Source organism: Sinohyriopsis cumingii, chromosome 7 (genome assembly GCF_028554795.1).
Source record: "Sinohyriopsis cumingii isolate HCF-2022 chromosome 7, ASM2855479v2, whole genome shotgun sequence".
NCBI classification, from domain to species: Eukaryota; Metazoa; Mollusca; class Bivalvia; order Unionida; family Unionidae; genus Sinohyriopsis; species Sinohyriopsis cumingii.
The window spans coordinates 33679871-33705037 of record NC_142967.1 but is presented as its reverse complement, the minus strand read 5'-3'; the positions used below and the strand labels follow the sequence as shown (position 1 = coordinate 33705037).

The 25167-nt window shown below is 37.5% G+C and overlaps 1 protein-coding gene across 2 annotated transcripts in view; it reads left to right on the top strand.

Annotated features, from left to right (window-relative positions):
- The first annotated feature begins 11888 nt into the window (after positions 1 to 11888).
- Positions 11889 to 25167, top strand: part of LOC149794991 (heparanase-like) — a 50595-nt gene continuing 37316 nt past the window's right edge. The window contains exon 1 of one of the 2 annotated variants that reach the window (XM_089964653.1): positions 11889 to 12211. In XM_089964653.1, the coding sequence (XP_089820779.1) occupies positions 12000 to 12211 (212 nt within the window). In that variant the 5' untranslated portion in view covers positions 11889 to 11999. Of the gene's footprint in view, positions 12212 to 24691; positions 24753 to 25167 lie in introns of those variants that run through there. The other variant, XM_089964654.1, reaches the window with a different exon arrangement.

The following is a 25167-nucleotide window of genomic DNA, read 5'->3' as shown; positions in this document are numbered from 1 at the left end:
AGGGATTCAGCAATTATGGAACAATTTGAACAAATTTCCAATCATATCTGTCATACCCAAAATTTGCATCAGTTGCTGTTTACCAACATACACTGGGAACTCAGAGATAGCCTTGACCATAACCTCTACAGGTTTAACTTAAACGTTCTCCACAATGTTTTTAAAATATGACACAAGCACAAGAAAACTCACCTTTACATAAAGTTAACTGTCAGATTTGCATCAGTGAGTGGATCAAAGCATTTACAAAGTGTTTCCATGTGATCTTTCAAAGTATTATGGTGTTTCAGTCGAAAAAGTCAATGAGCACTTTGTAATTCCAATGAATAATTCTTCTAGAATTATATCTGAAAACAACTACAAACTCTGATATGAAACAGAAATTAATAATTTCTTTATAAATTCATGTATGCTGTTGTTGTAGGGTTTAATGCCATTTTTCAGCTCATGATAGGCTATACATGGCGGCCAGTATTAATGGTGGAGGAAGAACCCGGGAAAACCCCGGAAAGAACCACCAACCCACGAAAAGCTACTGGCAAGCTTTCTCACGTACCCACATTAGCTAAATCTGAGACTCGAACCCACGCAGACAGAGGTGAGATGGCAGTGATCCGTAACGGAGAGCTCTTTAGACCACTCAGCCACTCAGGGCCCCCAATTCATATATATATATATATATATATATATATATATATATATATATATATATATATATATATATATATATACCTGGCCTTTGTTGCAGTAGAGTGATTTATAAAATGCAATGGTCCTATTGGAAAATTACTGGGTTAAGTCTTCTTGCAAACAAGTCTGACCTTAAACTTTTGCTATGTAAACATCTTATTTATCACTCATAAGCTTGAGAAAATCAGGTAGGCAAAATACGACAATAGATGGGTAGCAAACATCTATTATCAATCAAGGATGGTAAATCACAATATAAATTATACTTATACCACATACATTAAAAATAACATGGGTTTTAAAGTGTTGGTATAAAGCAATTTGATATACTATTGGTATATCAAACGGTGATCTGCCCATGGCGCAAGAATACACATACATAAATATTCTTGGAACTGTGTGCTGTTGGGTCTATTCCTATAGATCAATGACGAATTTCCAGCGAATTTTAGTGAATGGTATTAACATGGTACACAATTTAATCTCAATCCCTTCTTTTTCCATTTTCCCCTCCCCTCTAATGCACAAGGGACAAAATATGCAGAAATCTGGAGTGAGAGAGAAAAAGAAATCGGGCTGGATAAAAACATTGAAACTGAAATTGCACCAAGTAACCAAAAATATCATTTTTCATAACAGTATGTTTACACTTCCCTTGGGACCTATCTAAAGTGTTTATATAATCAATGATACAAAGTTGCAATTGCCGGTCAACACAGTAAGGTAAATGTCTTGGTTATGGGGCACAGATATGTAATGTATTTAAGGCTTCGTTGATGTTGTTTCTAAAACCTATTGTAAGGTTCAAAAAATTGATTATTATTAATTAAATATGAAAATATCCAAAGCCCCCTCTCTCTCACTGTTGACCATTGTATCAAGATAATGGCAAAAGTCCATGAAAAGATGAGAATAGAGGATTTTTGCTTATGTAATACCACAACGTCTGTGGACCTATGAAGAATGATGGTAAATGTTAAGTCAAACCAACCAAAGGAAGAGAAAGAGAAAGAAAGAAATTTATGGTTGGTAGTAATGTTAATTAAAGCATGATAATGACTTAAATCAATTTTAAATATATTTAAATATTTTAATTACCTGTTGTTGGTTCATCGTTTTGCTTAGATTCTATTCCACGCTAATTTCCTTGCGCCTGTATGTCAATGCATTGATGAGTAATCAGTATTCAAGAACCTATGTATATTCTATAGGCCTAGTGCTCTACTTTCTTCATTAAAACTATCTTTCATGTATAAATCATAAGTGTACCTTATATTGATTTAATCAATGTGAATAAAAATAGAAACTCAAAAATGAAAACAATCAACTTATCAATTGTGAATAGGCACAAAAAGACAGAACTACATTTTTTAGAGGACACACTTGGCAGGGATGTGAGTTCATTCACCCAGTCAATACACAGTTGCCTCTCATCATTCTAACTCTGTTCAAATGGCAAATATATGTATTTGTATCTGATATAAATAAAATACATGCATAGTATGTACGCTGTATTAATGATATGGGTGCATACATTTTTCATTAAAAGGAATTCGACAAACCTCGTTTCCTTTTAATGAAACATTTATGCACCTCATGGTTTATCATTGATACAGCGTACATACATATGTTCTCTCTCTCTCTCTCTCTCTCTCTCTATACATATAACATTCAGTCAAACCCTAACATGCCCTGAAGCATATGGAAAGCCAGCATATGCAATTGGAGGCACTTTACAGAATCTCAACTTATATCAGTGCAACTTTGTATATATATATATATATATATATATATATATATATATATATATATATATATATATATATATATATATATATATATATATATACATATACATATACACATTTTAGGCCAGACACAAATTCAAAATGGATGAAGATTGATGTGGGAGTACTGTCTGAACTATGTATAATGCAAAAAAAAAATAAAAAAATAACCAAATAATGGTGGGAAATCTTCTACCTTTTGCAGTATTCCTTTTATGTAGCATCTGTTAATTGTGAGAGGAATATTTATAGTTACTGAAAAAACAAAAGTTTCATTTAGTCTTTAACAGTTGGAGATACATTTTCAGTTCTGAGCGTTTCTTTAAAGAACGTGGCATTATAAGTAGACCGTAACAAAGAAAAAGATATAAAAGATTGATAATTTCTACTATCTAGTATCTAACAGCAGGTGAAAGATATCACTGGAAGCCGCAGTCTCAATCCTACATGCAGGCGACTTTGGCCTTTGGCTGTCTGCTGTTGAACCAGAGATGATAACATCACCCAGTAGCAGCCTGGGTGACCAAGCAGCCTTTTCTAGGGACAACACTGCTTGCTCTGCAAGGAGAGGGGCCTAGTAAAGGCGGTTTAACCACAGCTTGTCTCCTTACCCCAGCCGCAGCCAACGGGCATCTTCTAATGCAGCCGAAACATAACAGAAACACAAGGCATGTCCCACCTGCCTCACATCGTGGGAAAAGACTAAAACTGGGCATGTTGGAACATCAGAACAATGCTAGACTCAACCATCAGCAACAGACCAGAAATATATTCTGCCTTAATCGCACACGAACTCTCGCTTTGGTGTTGACATTGCTGCACTTAGCGAAGTCAGCCTTTCAGAGGAAGGAAGTCTGAGAGAACTTGGCACTGGATACACCCTGTTCTGGTCAGGAAAACAAAGACTGAAAAACGACTTTCAGGAGTCAGTTTCATGGTCAAGGACTCAATCGCCACCAAGTTAAGAAACCTTCCCAATGGTCACACTGATTGCATCATGTCCATGCATCTCCCGTTAGGGAACCAACAACATGCCAAACTTGTCAGTGTATGTGCTCCAACACTCCAGGCAGATCCTTCTGAAAAGGATAAATTCTATGCTGACCTGCACAAGAGCATCACATAGAGCAACAAAATAATTATCCTCTGAGATTTCAATGCCAGAGTGGGCAGAAACTCAGAAGCCTGGAAAGCCATTCTTGGGAAACATGGCATGGGTGGCTGCAGTGACAATGGATGTATGCTGCTTGAATTTTATGCAGAATTACAGCTCACCATCACAAACACCATATTTCAGCAGAAAGACGGGCTGAAAACGACCTGGATGTATCCTAGATCAAAACATCAGCACTTAATCAATTACATCATAGTTTGCCAGAGGGACTTAAAAGATGTCCTTCATACCATTGTGATGCCCAGTGCAGAGTGCCACACAGATCATCGTCTTGTCCGATGCAAGCTTCTGCTTCAAGCCCAGGCCCAGACAACAAGGAGGCACACCGAGAAGGAAGATCCAGATCAAAATTTCAAGAGAGCCTGCAGTCTAGACTTGAAGAACCTAACTTTCCACCAGACCAACGTCTAGAAGAGATGTGGAATCATATCAAGGCTGCTTTTCTGTAAACGTCAGAAAAAATCATTGGATTCACTGCTAAGAAAAATAAAGACTGGTTTGATGAGAAAACCAAGAAATCCAAGAACTGCTTGCCAAAAAGAGATCAGCATACCAAGTCCACCTTGCTCAACCATCCAGTTCACAGAAGAAAGCAGCCTTCTTCTTTATCTGCATCTCCCTCCAATGCAGGCTTCGAGACATACAAAATGAATGGTGGACAAAGCTTGCAAAAAGAACCCAGATGTACGCTGACACTGGTGACTACAAAGAGTCCTATGAAGCGTTGGAAGCAGTGTATGGTCCTTCCTTCCAAATACAGAGTCCTCTACAGAGTGCAGATGGCAAAGAACTACTCAGTGACAGGGAATCTATCTTGAACCGCTGGTCAGAGCACTTCCACACCCTCTTCAGCACTAGCCGCACAATCCAGGAGGCAGCTATTGACAACATCCCAAAAGAGCCACCAAAGATGGAACTCGGTGAGGCACACACACTGCAAGAGACTGTAAATGCTATAGAACAGCTGAAGACTGGAAAGGATACCCAGCGCGTGTGCTCATAGGAGTTGGGCAGAAACATCCTAGCTTTCCAGAACCATCAAGCCAGATGCGCGTCCCGCACATTATTTATGCAGATTTTGAGGCACTAAACATGCCAGTGGAAGGCCCTGCTAACAATTCAAAAGAAAACAACACACAAAATATCACTGACCAGGTTCTATCTAGCTTTTGCTAGATACATTTGTTGAAGGCGTTTCTAAAGGGCCAGTGTTCTATGACAAGGATGGTGTTGCCACTTTCATCCAGAGTTTTGAGTGTATGATAAAAAAATATCATGAAGGGAGTTTCATAATCCAGTTGAGATTGTGATAGATAGAGACAACTGTATTTCTTTCCAGAAAGAAACAGACATTTGTGGCTTGAAGCTATATCTACAGGTGTGAGACCACTCATATTACCGGCAGGTATATTGGTGCTGCCTGCAAAATATTTAACCTCAAGCTGTGCATCAACCAGAAAAAATAAATGTGCCAGTTGAGCTTCATAAAATATGCAGCTTCAGTAATCATTTATCATGAAGGCGATCGGAAAATCCTCGGATGGAAAAATAATCATCATTCCAAACACCCTACAGAAGTACATAACCTTTTCATCAGAGATAGATTAGTGACTTTCTAAGATTAGCTTCCTGGAAAAGCTGTAGATAACCTGCCTTAGGAAGCATTCAAAGGTTCAGCAAGGCACACAATTCCAGAAGCTGAAGATAACCTAATTGCATGCAAAGGCCTTTTATAGCCTAGTCGCCAAGTTGGTATAACTGAAAGCAACAATGAGCACGTGCAGAGCCTTTGGAAGACTTTTGATTACCAGAACATGGGATGCTACCTGTACCTTAGGACCAATCAGCTTCTACTAGTGGATTTGTTTGAGACATTCCATGACACCTCGTTAAAGAACTACGGCCTAGACCTGGTCCATTGCTATGGAGATTGATCTGGGATGCCCTGCTTGAAGTTACAAGCACCAAGATCGAGCTGTGCATTACCAAGGTCCACAAGGTAACACAGATAGTGCCATGCATACAGCTGAACGCAGACGCATGAAGAAAGGTGAAGTCAGAGTTTAAGAAAGGCTTATTCAACCTGATGACAAAGCTCCATTTTTAGGAAGATCATTCCAAATTTAAAGAAGTAGGTTCAGGTGGATTTTGCGAAGCCTTAGGGTGAGGAAGACAGGCTGCGCCGCCTGATTGCCGACCCAGCGATTCAATCAGAGAAAATCTTTAGTGGGAACGTTGTTGCCATTTATTCCACAAAGGCAAACCAGAAGTTCAACCAAAGCGTGTTTACGTAGCAGGCAATTGTTGATCTGAGCAAGCACATTGTTTATCGGCCTCTACCCTGAAGCGCACTCCTTGCCAGGCGGAGGCCAAAAGCATCTGGAGGACAGTTGTACGGGCTAATGTGACCTATAGCCTCTTCCTCGAATACCTCTGTGAGAAAGAAAGAAAATAGTTTCGACACTCAATGGCTGTTATACGCACCAACCACCACAAATGGGTGTGTGCTGCATAAACAAAACAAGCTTTAGTCGGATGGAGAGAAAGGAGGATTGCATCAGATGGTATTATGGTGCGGTCATATGATCATTACTGCACCGAAAAATAGCAACATGTCTGATCTGATCGGATGAGTACCTCAGCGAGCTCTTCGAACTGGATCTTGGATACTGATGCGTTTAGATGGTAGCCGAGTATCTTCGGGCACAATCTGTAGTTCCTTGTGAAAGAAGCTCCTATGCAGATAACCATCACCCGAAAATAGTATATAAATGGTTGGCCTGGTATGTCATACCTGTCAGCGAAGATGAATACCTTAAGCAAGCACACAGGATTGGTCCAACGGTGTTGTCCACATTCTAGTTATCCCTGCTCATACAGTACAGAATCACGACATTTGCGTTGCTCTCCAAGCGATATCACAGATCCTGCAGCCGTCACTGACCTTGCAGACGTAATACGAGTTTCATCAGTACGTTTTTACATCACTGTTTAGGGCCCTCACAACGGTGAGAGGGAACGTTGGAGATTGTGAATGCCTTCTTAGTGATCAAGGGCTCGGAGTCTACTTAGTTGTCAAGGGATGGGCTTGTGTGCTGCAAAAACATGACATGGGCCTGGTAGACCATGTTAACCACAGTAGGAAAATTTTACGCGCTCACGGCAGGCAAATCTGTCAAATAGCCTGCTCTTTGGGCCACGCTTAGTATCCATTATGCTTGTTACTTGCATTGCAAAATAGAACCACTTTACGTATGGATCCATAACCGGTTTGACGTTCATAACACTCTTTACAAGCCAGCAGCCGAGTTATTCGCTAATATTGGGTCCACGAATGTTGTTTATGTTGTGTAACATATCCATGTCAAAGATTTGCCAACCGAGAATATCGCGGCCTTGCAAGTATGCTAAGTTCTGTCGGCTGCACGCGGTATCTACACGATGTATTGGGGCCTAAACAGGTTCGGATCAGCAGTCAGGGTCTAGTTGAATGCAAAGCCTCATGCCCGGAGCATTATAGTTGCAATATGGTAAAAGTTTCTTCCGGAATACTTGCTCCAGGTCAGCTTCTGCAGTTTTCATGGCTGGCAACGATGTAGCCGTCTCGCTTGCGGTGAACTTTTTAACCCCGCGCTCCACACTAATTGAACGAGCTTTACAATGTGGACGAACAGATGTGCTATGACATCCTGCTGCATATCAACAATGCTGCCATTATTAGAACGGGCTGTGCAGGACGGACGCTCAGGTAAGCATCCCTGCGGAAAAATGCTGCTAGTTTTAAGCAAGTCAAATTCTAGCGACGAGACTGTTGGGGTCATTAAGGCCCCCAATGACATTTTATCCAACATCAAAGAGACTCCAGACCCAGATGATCTAGACCGCTGTTTCATTATTAATGACACGATGCTTGAGTGGCAAAAATGGCCCTACCCATATCTTTTTTCCCACATGATTTGCCCCATCACAAGTATGGTCACCCTCTTTCGCGAAACTGACTTTAGAGGTATGCGGAACGTAAACAATCACATAGTATACCACATACATGGACTGGCACAAGTTTCTTTTTTTATTTTTATTTTACGATGTAAAATCCATAATTTACATCCTCGGCAAAATAGGCTTGACCTTCATATGCCCAGTAATTGTCGACTGGCCTCGTCACGGTGGGTGTTGTGTAAAACTGAAGTTTTGCAAATATTTTTAAATGCATTAAAATCTGTCAAGATTATGCCATTCAACAAAATGTCAAGCGCGAAAGACAAAATGTAAATACTGGATCACTATGTGGCCTGAAGCAACGAGCTGCGTGACATGATAAACACGCGTCAGTTCGCACAGGCTTATGTAACCTACCAGTTCTAAAAGAGTTTTTGACTTCTAATAAAATCAGCAAAGATCACTTCCTGAGCTGCAAAGGCTGCCGAAGAGACACTCGAGGACGTCAAAGGCATAAAGCAGTCCTTCCTAGATAGAGGGATTCAAACTGAATCGGCGTTTGAAAGGCTGTGGATGACGTGAGCTAATCTTCCAAAGCCGCCCACACCCAGAGTACATGTAAATAGATGCCCTGTTACGAATCTGTGCTCTTGAATAAGTAACAGAAAAGAGTTAAAGACAACAAGCTTTGCAAAATTCTACAAATAATTTATTTCCCTAAAATACAAAGTGAAAATGAGAAAAAAGAACTTACGGTATTGCGAATTAAATTCCAACATAATCCAAAAATTACATGCACAAGTCCTAGTAATTTAAAATCCTGGATAAAGTTCTATAGATGTCCAGAATAAATCCCCAAACTGAAGTCAATGATGTGTCTGTGGTAGCTGTTAAAGTGTTTATGTGTCAGCAGTCTTTTGTTGAATCACATAAATATAATTCCAGGCTTGAATTCAGTATAAATTCCAGTGAATGTCTTAATCCAAGAATTGTATCAGAGCACTTTTGAATTTCAAGAGAAAATAATCACTTGAATTCAATAATTGGAACAACAACAAAATTCCAGCCGAAAACGTATGGTCGCAACATAATACAACTTGAAAGTGCTACATATTAAAGCAGGAATGACCAAGTCCTCACAATTACAGTATTATATAGTTCTCTACTTGACCTCAGGTCACAATTATTATTTTCTATTTAAAAATATTACCTAATGGAAAATGACCTTCTAAAATGATCCTGATGTTTATAAAACATCATCTTGATTATATATAGTTGACTTAGGAAATTCAAAAAACCCTGACCGAAACAAACATATTTATTTCTGCTATTAATAATTATTCTGATATTAAGACCATACACAGAGATAAAAAATTAGCTATGTATTAGTTGTTTACATTAAATAAAATAAAAAAAAGTCAATCAGGTCAAGCAGAAATGAGCTCAGATTTTAACAAGGTCAAGTCCAACATACAATGTTACATTACAATAGCATGTAATGACCTATTTTTTTAAACTAACAAACAAACAATTAAATTAAATATACATAACAGCCTATAGAGCTCAACATTGTTTTACAAACTAGGGCACCAGTATATTATGGATAGGGGTGCAGTTGCTGCCGCGGATAAGATACATAAACTCTGCCATAAGAATCTGTTGTTGCTTACAGACCGACGGCAACTCCAGAGTACCTAGAAGTCAATATTCTAAAGTGATTGTTTTGGGAAATATCTGTATAAAAAAAAGTAGGCAAGCGGTGGAGAGCATAATCAGTTCAAGAAAAAAAGTCCTCACTTGCAATAAAAACGCTAAGCCAAAAAAAAAAAAAACCACTACCAGTATGATAATGGCCAAGTGAAGAACCCTGCACAATGACCGAAAGGCCAAGTGAAGATCAGCCCCTTGAAGAATTCTTTGAAGCTGAACCACCTGTCACAAGAGAAAAACAAGGCAAATATCTGCCAGTGAGCGCAGGCATTAGAAGAAACACAAGAGTAAGCATAATAGCCAAAGAAAATGTTCCTCGAAAGCAACAGGAAACATGAAGTTAACAACGCTAGCATGATCCTCTGCTACAGCGGTCTGGACTAGCCTGTCAAACATCTCAAAACGCTGATAGGGATCTTTTGGGGACAGCAGCACATCCCCCTAGTCATTCAACTAGGCCAGCTCTTTTTTTCAACGTCAGTTAAAGGATGATATCGTGGACAATTCCACATATAAAGTGCTAATTAAAGGTCTTCAGGACGAGGTTTATAACTCATATTAGTTTACTTTCGGAACGGCAGTGGACACAAATCGACACAAACAGTACAATCTTAAAAAGCATTACAATAAATAACGAGATCTATGGGTCCGTTTTCATTCAATTCAAAAGCATTTTGCGACCTTGAGTTAGTGTCTGTGTCTCCGAATCTACTATATGGTAGCACAGCATTTGCTTCTAGCCTTTAGGTGGCCTTCCGATCAACAGTACCTTTGTGTTTTCCTCTAACAGTGGTGCCACATAGAAGACCGTAACCCTAACAATAGGATGCCTTTGAAACGGGTGCCATCAACCAAGAAATTCGGCGACTGACTAAAGCCCTGAAGGGCTACGTTACTAATATTAGCAATCTTGCCAATGAGCAAACCCTTTCCGCGGCGATATAGGTGAATACGTCCCATACAGTGGTAGCATTGCAAACTAACCGACATCAGCTGTTGGAATGGTCCGACACAGTAGACCCAGCAAACGCCATTCTCTACCAGGGTCTCACCCGGCATAGTGCAGATTACCACTACAATCTCTGAATATCTTACACACGTTGCAGTGAGTGGCTCATATGTCGACTCAAGCAAAAGCAATAACTCTATTCCTGGCAAAGTGCTCTATAGCTTTATTCCGGACCAGAGTCCCTGCTGGTGCCTGGCATTGAAACCGTCCCTACCTGTTTACTTCCAAACGTACCCGCATCAATAAACTGCGCTTTGCTCTAACCAACCAAGATGGGAAGCTGAATGACCTCCACAACGGGAACCTCGCTGTTGGTTTCTTATATCTGAGATTGTCCTCTGCTCTAAGTATATTAGAAGCCCAAAAGCTGCGCACATATTTCAGCTTGCAGTCGTCGTCCAGGAACTGGAGCTAACAAGGAGAATCCCAACCAGTTTATTGTATACACTCTGGTAACGAACTTGCTGATTTCATCCAAGCCATCCTCAGGACAGCATCTGTGGACCAAATAGCACTGGTCAGAGTCGCCGCAACGGCCGCCAGGGCCATAGTCTCGAGTGCCATCGATGCTATCAAAGTTTTCGCTAGTCAGGGAAATAAAGCGCTGCCTGCCCTTTGCAAATAGGCTTTGGAAGCGTTACGTGATCTCCACAGCAAACCGACACCACTCGTGGCCAAGACTATGGTGCTCACAACGCGTACTGATGTAAACGAGGTGGCCCGCCAAACTGATGCCATACTGGTTCACCCCATCGCTGAAAACTTGACCGCTGCTAAAATTATACCATCCAAAGGTGTGATGCTATCGTCACAAATGTGACCACCGTTGCAGAACTTCGCTTCTCAGTATATTAGAAATTAGTTGAAGCAGTGCAAATGCAACGTATTTTGTTTACAATGCCATCCTTCTAAGATGTGCAAGACCCTGCCATCAACACGGGGGTTCCTGTACGCGGTGACATTTCAGGCCAGGACCATAGATGCCCAGCAGTCAGCTGTTAAGGAATAGTTTTCCTGGAATAACTGACGTAAGTTTGTCCCATTTGGCAAATTTCGCGCAATTCGTACAATCAAGGCTAACCGGCCTGGGACAAATTGCCTCTTTACATCTACTATATTCTACTATATACTATTGCTCTGGACATCACCTCATTTATCTCATCAGTTTCCTAAGACCATGTTTTTAAAAGAAAGAAAATAAGATTTAAAACTTCAATATATTATTTTAATCCTTATTGTTTAAGGAAAACTTCCTTGAAAATTAAATTAAAAATGAATAGAAACAAAACCCCTCTCCAAAATAACAACTCAGTAATCAGTGTGGTACTATAATATATGGTTTATGGAGATCACAGTTTTACGCAAAAATATAAATCTATAATATTTACATAAACTTCATCCTGAACAGCCATATACATTTATAATGAGTAATATATGTCCCTGGGGCAACAACTCAATACTCAGTATGAATTTGCGTTGAAGGAGTTCCGGGTTTTTAACCTCTAAACATACGTCCTGGTAAAGTATTGAATTAGCATTCTTATTGACATTTATACACAGCCACTTTTTATTGATGCTCTAAGCGGCCTCGTAACTGTCTGCTAAAATTCGGGAAAGTTGTCAGAGATCAAAGTACGTACAAGTAGACACAGGCTATTCAACTGGAGCGAATAAATCAAACTGATTAACGATGTCACGATTGAAAATTTGTTTTCTCATTGTGCTTGTGGTTGAATGTTGTCTTGTCAGTGAGACGGAACCAATGTCTTTGTCAGTTTCAAGCAGCCCATGTCATATTAAGGTAGATTTCGATAAGGCGGTTCACGTAATTGGTGATAGGTTTGTTGGTGTTACATTTGATACAGGTCTGGTGGAAGATCATTGGGAAACTTTTAACCCCAGGTATGAAATGACATTCTTATTGTCCATTCTTCCTTCTCTTCCTCCTCCTCCACATCATCATTAGTCCTACAGTGTAAGGCATAGCACATGTTTTCAACTTTTTGTTTTAGTGCTATGCCTTACTAACCATATAACGGCCTTGTATAGCCTGTTCCGATGTCGGTTGACATCGGAATGAGTAGTCAAAGTTTCAGGAATATCTTACACACTTGGCTGGCAATATTGACATTCTTCCACTAATTTATGTGTAATTAATATACATACTGTGCTGTCTTTAATAAAATATCTTGGCGGAATCAAAATATGACACTAGCAAATGGTTGCATTTTCATGTTCCGTTGACATACATTTGAATTTGTTGCAATGCAACGGTAGTCAAGGTATGCCGAAGTATGTTTAAGTAGGTTCATGTGGGGGGTATGTTTCTTGAATGAAACGAAATGTTGCTTACAGTTCAGTAGGCATAATATATGTTTATTCCTGTCGTTAAAGAATAATATTTCAACTTAACCTGATTTCGGCATTCCCGGCTTTCATCACTTTCTAGCCGACTAAAATGTAGGCCAACAAAACTTGAAAACAGGTTCATTTCGTTTGTGAGAATTTGAATTTATTAGAGAAAAGACATCAGGGTAAGTAAAGTCTGATAAAAACATTATAACTTTACTTTGTAGAAAAGCGTCATTATTGGTTGCCAGTTGTGTGATATTCCTGAAAATTTGACTTTGGTTATACTTAGTCAACATCAAAACACGCTACATTGAGTGCTGTTAGTTAGGTAGTAAGATCCATCACCCCCCAGAACAAAAATATCGGGTGATATGTCTTACTGCCTTGTAGCAATATAGAGTATGTTACAGTAGAGTGGAACGCTGTATTATAGTCCAATGTTGTATTATCTTGGCACAAAGGATTTCCCAGATAATTTTTAACAAGCGCCGTCTATCAGTTCACAGATGTAAAGCTGTAGCCAGGAAGGATGCAAATCTGTCAGAGCACAGTTACTTAAAAAATGTCAAAATTTTGGGCAGTTCTACATTGAAAAACAGTGAACATCACTTTTGTGTAAAGTGCATGGAATTCCATTGATCAGCAGATATAAAACTGTTGTCAAGCTTACAATATCTGCATTGGTCTTGGTTACGAAATACGCATACTTTATCATCTGATGTTTGATGACTATGGGTCATATACCTTTAGTGATGTACATGTTCTTACAAGGTTACGCTAGAAATTTCACTCCATGGTAGCCAGTATGGACCAAAATACATGAATAGGAAGTAATATTTGAACTATTTTTTAAAATCAGTAATGTTGAGTAATAATAATAATATGAATAATAGATTTCTTTGCCCACATTGCAATTAAAATTCAGACAAAGTGTTTTATATTTTGTTTTATTTTTAATTTCTACTGTTGTTATCATGGATTTCAGCCTAACTGACATTACTGTATTCAGTTTCGTCCTTGGATCCTATATTTTGCTGGAAATATTCAAATATTTAGCCAGTGCAAGTGTGGACATTCCAGCTTATAAGTAAGTTGAAATTTGTGTTTATTATAATATATGCATGCTATTAGACTTGAGTTAGGCAAATACGGTGAAAATAGAGTTGTTCCCCCATGGTACAGTAATCTTGGCCAGCGGCTATATGCGATTTTATTTGCATTTACACATTTTGATTGACAGACATTAGATAGAGAATACACCGCTCCGGTGGCCTAGTGGTTAGAGTGTCCTCCTCGGATGCGGGAGGTCATGGGTTTGATCACCGACAGAGTCATACCAAAGACTTACAAAAAATGGTACAAACAGCTGCCTTGCTTGGTGCTCAGCATTAAGAGGTTTTTGTTAGGACCGGTTGGCCTGGTGTCAGGATAATGGTTCTGGATGGGACATCATGTTACATGTTTGCGGCATGATGTCCCAGTGCTAGACATTGCTATAAACTGTCACACTGTAGACATCGTAGTGATATGACTGAAAGATTATTAAAACTATGTTAAAAATAAAAATCACACACATACACATTAGATAGAAGGAAAGTCAGAGAAACTTTACAATCTAACAATGCAGAAATAACATTGGTTTTAACATGTACAGATAACAACATTAAGTACTGTGATAATACAGTGTTCCAGGCTATTGCAGTACTTAATGTTGTTATCGGTACATATTAAAACCATTTTGCTATTACAGCACACTTATAATTTGTAAAGTTTCTATGACTTTCCCTCTTTCTCTTCCTATAAAAAATCTAAGCATGTAAATGTAAATAAAACAGTATATGGTGGATGACCCAGATAAATGTACCATGGGTAACAGCTTTATATTATTGCAGTATTTGCCTAACTTAGTTATGTTAGCATGTATGTATTATAATAAATATAAATTGCAACTTGTCTATAAGAAGGGATGTCCATGCTTGCACTGGCAGAATATTTCCACAGAAAAAATGAAGGAATCCAATGATTAAATTGAACACAAAAATGTAATTAAAGTTGAAATCCTTGAATGACAACATTACAAATTAAAAAAAAATATTTATCTTCATATGGACTTGAAATGCAATGTAGGCAAAGAAATATAATTGATTAAAAATTATTATTATTATTATTATTGACATATTACTGATTGAAAGAAAGTTTAACTGTTATTGTGTTCCTCTTTATGTAAGATAAGTATGATTATAAGCAACATTTTGTCAAATTTGGTAATCAAAGCCAATGCAGGTATAATAAGTTTTACAGGATTTGTTTATATGATGATCAACTGAATTGCATGCACTTTACAAAAAAAGTGATGTTCATTGTTTTTTTAATGTAAACTTATAAAAAAATGTTGAAATTTTAGAGGAAATTGTGCTAAAACATGTTTGTGTCCTTACTGGCTACAGCTTTACGTCTGTAAACAACTTCAAGATGGTGCATGTCAGCATTGGAGTATACATGGTAGCCATGTACGTATTTTGCCATAGAGTATATACACAGTGACCTTGCTTGTTTCTTTCAATCAGTATAGGATTGTTAATAATGCTGATTAAAATTTCATAACATTGTTACGTTTGGCTCCTCAATTTTTTATTTTAAAGATTTCGGGGGGGGGGCTCCAGGTGTTTTATTAAGGCTGCAACATACATACACACAGTTTGCAATAAAAGCAATGATGGTGCTTGATTGAAACAATTTCTGGTGGCAATGTTACAATAATAATTTTGATGACTCATTATATTATCAAATAATAAAAATGAAAAATTTATCTTGTAGTTAACTGGAAAGATTTTTTTTTGGAAATAACATTAGTATTTTTAAGTTTCCATAAAAAGAATCAGTCACAACTGATGACCTTTATGTGATACAGTTATTAAAGTTTCGCACTTAACTGGCTTTCAGTAGTTCTCTGGTCCAGATTTCCCCTTGAAATAGTGTGTTATTTGGGAAGAATTTAGAATGTCCTCTCTGTATCATCATTAGAATTTTGTAATGAGAGACAACAATGATCAGCATGCAGATAAAAAAAATTTAACTTCAGTGTTCCTGTTGTTGGGTTTGTAAGGTTGCTGACCGCAGTTTAGTACTCTTTCAAGTTATGCTTACCTTGCAGAGGAAGTGGAACTTAATAGTCTTATCATCAAGGGCTATTTCAGGGCTCAAATAAAAATATCTGCTGGTAGGTTTTACCAATGTAAAATAACAAAGACTGATTAAGTCATGAAATAAACAATGAAAAGAAATACATGATGCATTTATCCCAACTTTAAAATTAATTATCTTGCAATATATTAACTGATATATCAGCCTGATGTATAATGTTCTTGTCAACTTATGCATTTTTCCTTGAGATATCACATTCAATATGAAAATCAGATACATACTTTGAAAAAAGAACTAACAGAAAAATCGTACCTAACATTTCTCATAAACAGAAACGAAAACTTTAATTGGAACATTATTCCTGCATCAATGCTAGCCATATACATGTTTGTTTACACATTTACCGCTTTTGTAAATATCTACAGGTGGTAAAACCAACCAAGCCATTTACATGTGTAAACATTGTAGCCGTCATTGATGGTGGTCAACACTGATTATTATGGACAGAAAATTATGTTGAAAATCATATTATTATTAACTGTGAATTGAAACAAAGATATATATGAAAAGTTCCATTTCAATATTTTTTTTCTTCTTCCTCCAATCAAAAGTTCTGACTAAAATGGTTACTAACTCAGCTTCCCACCACAGTAGACAATCTCATCCACTTAGTTACTCTGCATGTGATAGCTTGACAGCAACATTGTTTAGAATGATGTAATGCATTACTGGTGTCAGAGGAGGCTCTTTTTTGTTATAGTTTTGTATGCATTTACAAGAAAAACATAAATTTTACCATATATTTTATTTACTATAACAGCAGTATTTACCATTTGTCTTATTTATATCAAAGTATTAGGGAATTTTCTTTCCGATGGCAAATATGCAGTTTTACTTTATGAATAAATATATTCCATATCCTTTAACTAAATCTGGCTAACTAATTTTTTTTACATATTTAATTTTCTTAACTTGTAGACTGTAATAAGAATGACAATAAATTGAAAATAAAAATTTGTGTTTTCTGTGTTATTGTGATTACTTCTTACTATCATTTTGTCACCGATCATATAGGCAACATAGTTAAGCAGAGTTAGATTCATTTAAAGAGCATTAAAACAAGTGATGAAATACACCAAGTTTCCATCAAGGGGTCATCTGGTTTAATACAAGCATGATAATATGATAGTACATATCAGTGACATGTGATATGCATGCCTTACTCTAAAATCTATTTCAGATGAAATAAGAGACATTACTATGAATGAAGTATATTCCTAAAATGGTGAAAGTGATTGCCTAAGTACATCAGAACAGTAGGAAATATGTAAAATCATGATGCCATAATTTTGTTTGTGGTTTTTCAAAACTGCCAATCATGTAACCTGACAACAAATCTACCAGTCTACATAAAGTAGCATCTGGTCATTTAAATTTCTGCAAACCACACGGTTTTAATTAAAAGTCGGGGAACCATACTAGCTCAGTTGGTAGAGTGTTGGACTCCAAGGGTCATGGGTTTGATGCCTGCCTGGGCCAGCCCATGTTGACTGCCTTATTGTGTCTTTTGGAATTACACTTAGCTCACATTTCCCCTGTATATTACAGTCAATATTTTTTAAAGTGCCATTAAACCAACAAATAAAAAAACAATCTCGTAAAATTGACAAAACTAATTGCATGTAGCATACATTTATGGATGCCAATGAAAACTTTAATAAAACTATAGTAAAAACGATCACTTTATATTATAAAACTAGCACAGTTTTGCAAATGTGTAAACTTGCTTTTATGATGCTGTGAATTTATTTATTTTCAAACATATGTTGTACATAAAATGCACTTTTTATTATAAATGAATTGTGTGGATTATATTGTATCAGCAGTACAATGTATAGATGGTTTGGCCCCATTGTACATGATGTTTTCCCTTGTGCTAAGAGTTACTCTAATGTAATTATGGTGATTTTCATATTATACAGCATTTTCTGTCTTGTAAGTTTAAAAGGCATTGGCAATAATAGTATCATTTTGATGATTTTTTAAAGTAAATATTTGTTTTTGAAATTATTAAAGGAAACTAAATTTTAAAATCATTGGTGAAATAAAGTTTGGGTGTTTGTATTTTGAATAATATTTTGTCAGTACTTTTGGGCAAATAAATGTTCATGCTCATTAAATAATTTTTGCGTTGAAAATGGAATGTTATCTTTCATTCTGTTCCTTTTTATTTTGTACATATACTTTAACAAACAATGTTTTATTATACAGACTTTAAAAGTTAATGTCACTGCAGGTCCCTAGGTTCATAGTTCTGCTACTGACTATTAATGTCATGCTGTGTGAGAAAATTTGTTAACAATTCTTGCTCATGTTTATAAATGTCTTCTGATAGAATTCATAATTCAGAGAACTTTGGGTAATGCCAATACATGTTATTTAATATTATGACTTTAGACCGATTCTGAAACAAAGAAAATACCTATCCATGAATTAGCCATTTCGTTAACTTTGAATTCGCGGTTGCTTCCTTTGAAAATCTTGGCGCAGGGCAAGAAACTCTGTTGTTTGCAATTAGCAGTGATGTCACTGGTTGGCTTAGGCTTTGAGGCTGGAAACCCGAAATTGTAACACCTCAGGATACCATCCGAGACTGTTTGCAAAGAGACCACGAGTATCCAATCAGAACTAAAATAATCGCATCCTGGTATTGTTCTGTTTAATCCATTGTGACAGAGTCAATGCATGTCTGGACATTGAAGGGAGCAGATCATAGGGAAATTGGAGACTAGACATCACGATCTTGTTAAAAAGGGCAGGAAGTTAGTTCTAGGAACTTTGGAAGAGATTGGAACAAAGGCTTCTGAGGTAAAATATCTTCACCCGAATCTGTATCACTTTCCTATCTATGTGTCATAAGATTTATACATTATTATGTGCATTTAATTTAGTAGAAATTTAATCTTCCATGTATATTGAAATAGTAATATTCAAGATTAATGTAAATCAGAGTGGAAGGTGTAATCTGCTACGATGTTACATCATTGTGCAGAATGGAATTTAATAGTGCATAGTTAGATTTTGTACATGTTTATATTTGAATACATAGATGTGGATTGTGCAGAGTTAGCATTTGTTGGCCTTGTGCATATATAATTAGGCATTTATATATGAATGTGTCTTTTATAATTTGTATGGTAGGATTAGCGTAGACATATTGTTAATGTTGATAGTTTACTATATAGAGAATTAGGGATATGTGTGTATGTATCATAAGTCGTAATATTATTGTTGTTATTATAGCCTTGATTATAGAACAAGCGTGTGTGGAATATTTAGATGTGAGTGTATGAGTTGATCTAATGATTTAGTTGCCATTATGCTGATGAAAGATCTGTGAGTGTGTTAATTCTCCTGTGTTCGAACAAGGAGACACCACAGGAAGCTTTCTGGGTGGGAACAGATGCCACCTGAAGATTAGAGAGGAGAAGACGTGGAGAGCACATAGATATAGGCAGTTGTGCGAGGGCCGAGAGAACGTAAATGAGGGTACCGGAAGTGCCAACAAGGAGGCTGAGAGGACGGAAACAAGGGTACTGGAAGTACTGACAGGGAGAGCCTGGAAAGGAATACAAGGCAGAAGTTATAGATGAGTAACAAAGAAGTGACATGGGAAGGAAACACTCTCACTTTTAATTTCACAGGATAAAATAATTGGCAATTTGGATAGGTTGTGTATTGATTAGAAGCAATTGCATTGAAAATTGTCCTGTAATTGTGAATTACTAAGATATAGTTTATTAAATTGTTATGCCTTTCACCTTATTAATTTTATATTTTAACACCTAGACTGTTGGCTTTGCTGACTGGGGGCTCGGAGCTATTTAACCTTTAAATTGTCCATCCTTCACCAGCGTTAGTAATAATTTCTTAGGGGGCACGTGACAATTAGTTTAAAAATCCAACAAAGTGAAAGTCTTTGTTTTCTTTTCTTTCACTTTCTGAAAGAAATAAAGGCTAGAAACAAACTAAAATGCCATAAAAAAACTGCTGTATGTATGTATGTATGTATGTAGAGATGGGGAGACAGTACCCAAAGTATGCGAACAGCTGCCATGTACATAAAATTGACACCATTCCCATACAGGCTACCATGTAGACTATATAGCAGATGGAGAAATACATACATGGCTGCCATAAATATTCCTACAGCCATCATCACCACCATCATCATTTGGCTCATTATAGTATTATAGTGTTATGTATGCTTGCACATGTATGTTTATTTTATTGTTTTTCAAGGCTCTTAGGGACCTGGGCTTCCATGTCAAATACATGTAAAATTCTTAAAAGACACCCCCTCTGGTTGCTTGACAAATAAACGATGCCCTATTTTTTGCTTGTCATGATGTTTATATTGAATTGTGTAAATCATGAAAGTAATCAAAGTTTGTTCTGGACAATATTGGAAAATCATCAGTATCCCATAATAATAATAATAACTACTATTTAAGTACATGTCAGTCTATTTATTTTCTATATATGTACAAAGAATAATCTTTTCAGTAGAGCCCGTGTTATAACCCACCTTTATTCTTTACGACTAGCTCTTAAGGCCTTTTTAAGTATATTTACTAATTAATATATTTATTTTAAATTTTTGCACATACATGTATGCCACTTGGTATATTTTTCATTCATTCTTTGTTTCGTATATTGTTGGTAATTTAGGGTACAGTCCAGTGCCAGGTGGTTACTTGTGTCTGTTTGTCCTTCAGATAAGTTCCCCGCTCACATTATGTTAGGAATATTAGCCTGCTACCTCGCGAATCCAGCCCTACTAAAAGATGAAAATCATCTTTGTCTAGTTCCAAATGACAAAGGGCAGTAATTTTTGCCCATTACCTCCCCATGCCTCCAATAGGTGTCTCTAGTTTTTAGCTTTGTGACTGTCCTGATCACATCATACAGATTATCCTCTGATAATCCAGGCCATTTTTGTATTCTAATATTGAACCATCTAACATTCCTTTTGGATCTTTTGTGTGGATTGATCATACTGTTGTGGGTTGTATACTGTTGTTTTTCAATTTCTACCAAATTTGAGTGATTTTGTCACCTTTAGGGAATTTGTCCTTTTAAGACCACATCACATGATGTTGTCATTTACCTCTGCAAGATCATTACGAGTTAGCGGACTATTTTGCTTGCTTCATTTGTAAAGGAGTTGGTTTTGGCGAGTTATTAACATGTTGCATTGCTAATTATTTGTGTAGTTTTAGTAGAACAGTCAACTAAATACTTGAAATGTTTAAGTTCAAGAATAGTCTGTAAGTTTCAAATGTGACACTGATTTTTTCGATTCCGTCGTAAGTATTGGGGAATATATATTAGTGAGTCAGTAAGTTGATGAATTACTAATTTTTTATTTGCTTTCTCTTGCATCATTTCATTAGAATGTCATTTAAAAGCTATAAATGCAACTTATGAGCATATTATGACTTTTTCTTTCTGTAGTAAGTATAAACTGTCTGTGATATATGTAGGATCTGTAATACATGGTCAGAGGAAGTCTGGGCAACTGTATTAGCTAGTTAGTCGTATACTAATTTGATAATCTATGGTTTGTTTTCTCTTCTTTTGTCATTTCAGAAGTTTTACTAAATGCATGAATTGCATGTTCAAAGCAGTAGTTCATTTAACATTGCAGAGAAGGACAGACAGAATAAGTCAAGGAAGACAATCCACTGTATTTTGTTGGTTATACCAACTCATTGAAGAGTTGTCTCCAATTTTAGGTAGTCCAGTGGGTGTAAGTCCCCCTGCATGTCTGAGCATATCCTTGGGCATGTAAGTCAGGGTGCATGGGGTTCATATAAGAAACAATTGCATCCACCTTATTATACCACTGCAAAAGTTATTGGTCATCACCAGCCATCCAGCCGTCACCAACCATAAAGCCATTGCCAAGATGCCCAGCATTTCTGACTTATTGGAGGGATGTTTCCCAATTTTAGACAGCCCTGTGGGCATAAGAACCCTTACATATCCGAGCATCATCTCTGGGTCTATAAGTCAGGACCAACAGGGTTGCATCCAATACATAATAAAACTGCACAGTAGTCCAGTAGTTCCAACATGGGGACCTTTTTATTGAATTGGTCCAGTCAACTGTGAACCATGGGGAGCATAGTGACAGACCGTTCCATCTAACCATACCGTTGGTGTTTGGAACCACTCAGCTGGATCTCCTGATTCCCTCAGAATGGGGGGAAGTGATCCAGGTCATTCGGAGGGGCTTCACATTTCATTCAACAATCCCCTCCCCTCTCCTCCCCTTCCCATTTCATGGTTGCACTGTCAGATCAGGAGAAGGATGCCTTTCTACAATAAGAGATACAATGATCCATCAAAGAAACCTAAGTAGTAGAGCTTGTGCAAAAACCACAATCACTGTGGTTTTATCCAAGGCCATTTTTTCAGAAAGCAAACAGCAAGTTTTGACCCATCATTGACTTAAGTCGCCTCAACCAATTCAAGATGGAGACAGTGAGTTCAGTCCACCTCTCTATTCGATTGGACAAGTATGCTGTCTATCTTGATTTGACTGATGCATATTTTCACATTACTATCCACCCCATGTCATGAACATTTTCAACATTTTGCTTTCTCATCACAGTTTATCAATTCAAAGTTCTCCCTTTGGCTTCAACATCAGCCCTTGGGCTTTTACCGAGATTATGGATTACATTATCAACTTGTTTTGATTGACATAATCTACAACAATGGCAATGTACCTGGATGACATCCTCCAAAAACATATCTTAAGATCTATTCTAGCCAAGGCAGGAATGATCCCCTCTCTCTTTTAGATCATCCATGCTTTCTAGTGAACTAGGAAAAGTCAGACCTCCGTCCATTCCAGAACTGTGTCCATTTGGACATGGAATTTGTAAAATACCGGAATCTGGTGCAACATCCTCATGTTCACATAATCAGAATCATCATGCTCATTGAGTCCATTTCCAACAGGACATGGATTTCAGCGAGAGGTTTTGCAACTCCTTATTTTATTCAATGTGGCAGCGGACTTGATTTCACTCGGCTGTCATTTCTGTGCGAACATTGTGAGGACAATGGCGCCCCAACTCAAGTCCCTTTGATCAGAGAGTCATGATCACACCCGAGATTTGATAATTCCTGTATTAATGGTGCAACCCAGGTTGGCTAATCATGGGAATTCAGCTAGAGAAGTGGAAATAATGGTAGGTACCAATGCCAGTGTGCATGGGAATGGCTTCTACACATCAACATCTTAGAAATGAAGGGTGTCATCAATGCCTTTCACTTGTGAAAAGATCGACTCTCAGTCAAAACATTCCTCATTAAGTCTGACAACTCTTTGGTGGTGGCCTATTGCCATAAACAGGAAGGCACCAAATCGCCTGACCTGTGTGGTCTGATCTGGCAGTTTCTATATAGTTGCTACAATCTTCATATCAACATACAGATCAGACACATTCCTGGCAGACTCAATGTCTTGGCTGACACTCTTGGCAGAAGAGGTCAAGTCCTTCACATGGAATGGTCTCTCCATCAATCAGTCTTCACTCGGATTTGTGCACTTTGGGGGTATCCAATGATCAGCATTTTTGCGACAAGGTGGAGTTACAAGTTATTCAACTTTGTCTCTCCAGTTCCAGTCCCAAAAGCTTGGGCTGTGGATGTACTGTCAGTCATTTGGGAGGCATTATGGGCATTTGTTCCCCTCCCATGGTGCTGATACCAAAAATAATCCAGAAGGTATGGGGTCAGAATAACAAGATGATGATTAAGATTGGACAAGTCCTCGGTCACCAATCTACTCATTCCCAGGAAGATTCTGACCAACCTGAATCTTCTCCAGCAACCACAATTAGAGGTGGCCCTTCCCTGCCTGAATTGTCCTCTTCTACAAACAATTCAAGCCTTCAGCTGTGAAGAGAATCTCAAGAACAAGAAGGCACTCCACTATGAAGGCTTACAAGGATAAGTGGTGTATTTTCAGGGACTGGTGCCATTATCAACATCTTTCTTCAGCATGCTTCAATTGCTCAACATTTTTCTCTGGCTCGTTGAGAAGAAACAGTTGGCCCCAATCTGTCAAAGGCTATCACCGCATGAGATTGGACACATTTCTGGCCTCAAGGCAGATATGATTTTCAACATGATATATTTCAATCTTCATCATCTTAATGGTTGATAAAGGTCACAGATCAAGTTAGTCTGGGTTGTGTTGCTTATCTGCTCAGCATTCCCTCCTCCTATTTCTTATTCTTCTAATGAAATGTGATTGGGGAATGTATTTGAAGGAGAAAACAAATTTTTAAGTAAATTATGTTTTACTGAGAATACTTACACAGTCGCATTGAGCATCCTCATTAGTATCTCGCTCACCTAAAATCTAGTGACGCCTGGTAGTGGTAAGAGGAGGTAATGGGCAAGAGTTATTGCCCTTTGTCTATTGTAAATAGATAGGAAAAGATGATTTTTCTCTTTTGGTAGGGCTGGATTCACAAGGTAGCAGGGTAATATTCCTAACATAATGTGATTGCATAAGTGTTTCAGAGAAACAATTTACTTAAAAATGTTCTTTCTTTGATATGAATGGAGATGGTGTGGATAAACTACACACCATTCTAAATGATCACTCTGGGGATTGAAACTACTTGTTGATGGTTTTATTTTTTGTCATTAATTTTTTGGTTTTACTGCTGTTGTAAGGGTAAAAACTTTAAATTCATATTTATAATGTTTAAACTTTACATTCTGTTTGCTGACAAATAGTTTCTTTTAGTGTGATATTATAAATGGCTAATAATTAAATCCAGATGTTTTGGGCAGCAGAATACATTCATACCATGCATCCACTGAATGCAAAATCTCAGGAATGAGATGCAACAAGATGGTAAGTGGAGATCTAATAGCAGGGTTGGACAAATCCACTTGCCTGGTGAATGGAACACGCTTAGGCATGCTCATGTTTGCATTGTGCTTTCCCAAGTTCAACAGCTTGTGAGTGAGAGAGTTGGGTTGCATTCAATTTATAATGCTTAACATTCTGCATCTTGCCACAATACATATATCAGCACCTTTTTTAGCATCTATATGTACTGCATGCTTCTGTTACAAAAAATGCCTGAAATTTTACTCATTTATCCTTTTTCTTTGATACCATTATCATTTCAAGGCACAAAAAAAAAACTTTATGAAGTTTCCACACACAAATCAAATAAATATGTTGGAAAGTAAAAAGAGCCAGTATGTCTTTGTTTTTTTAACTCTCAAAAGCATTCTATTCTCTTGCTATCAGTTCAAAAAAT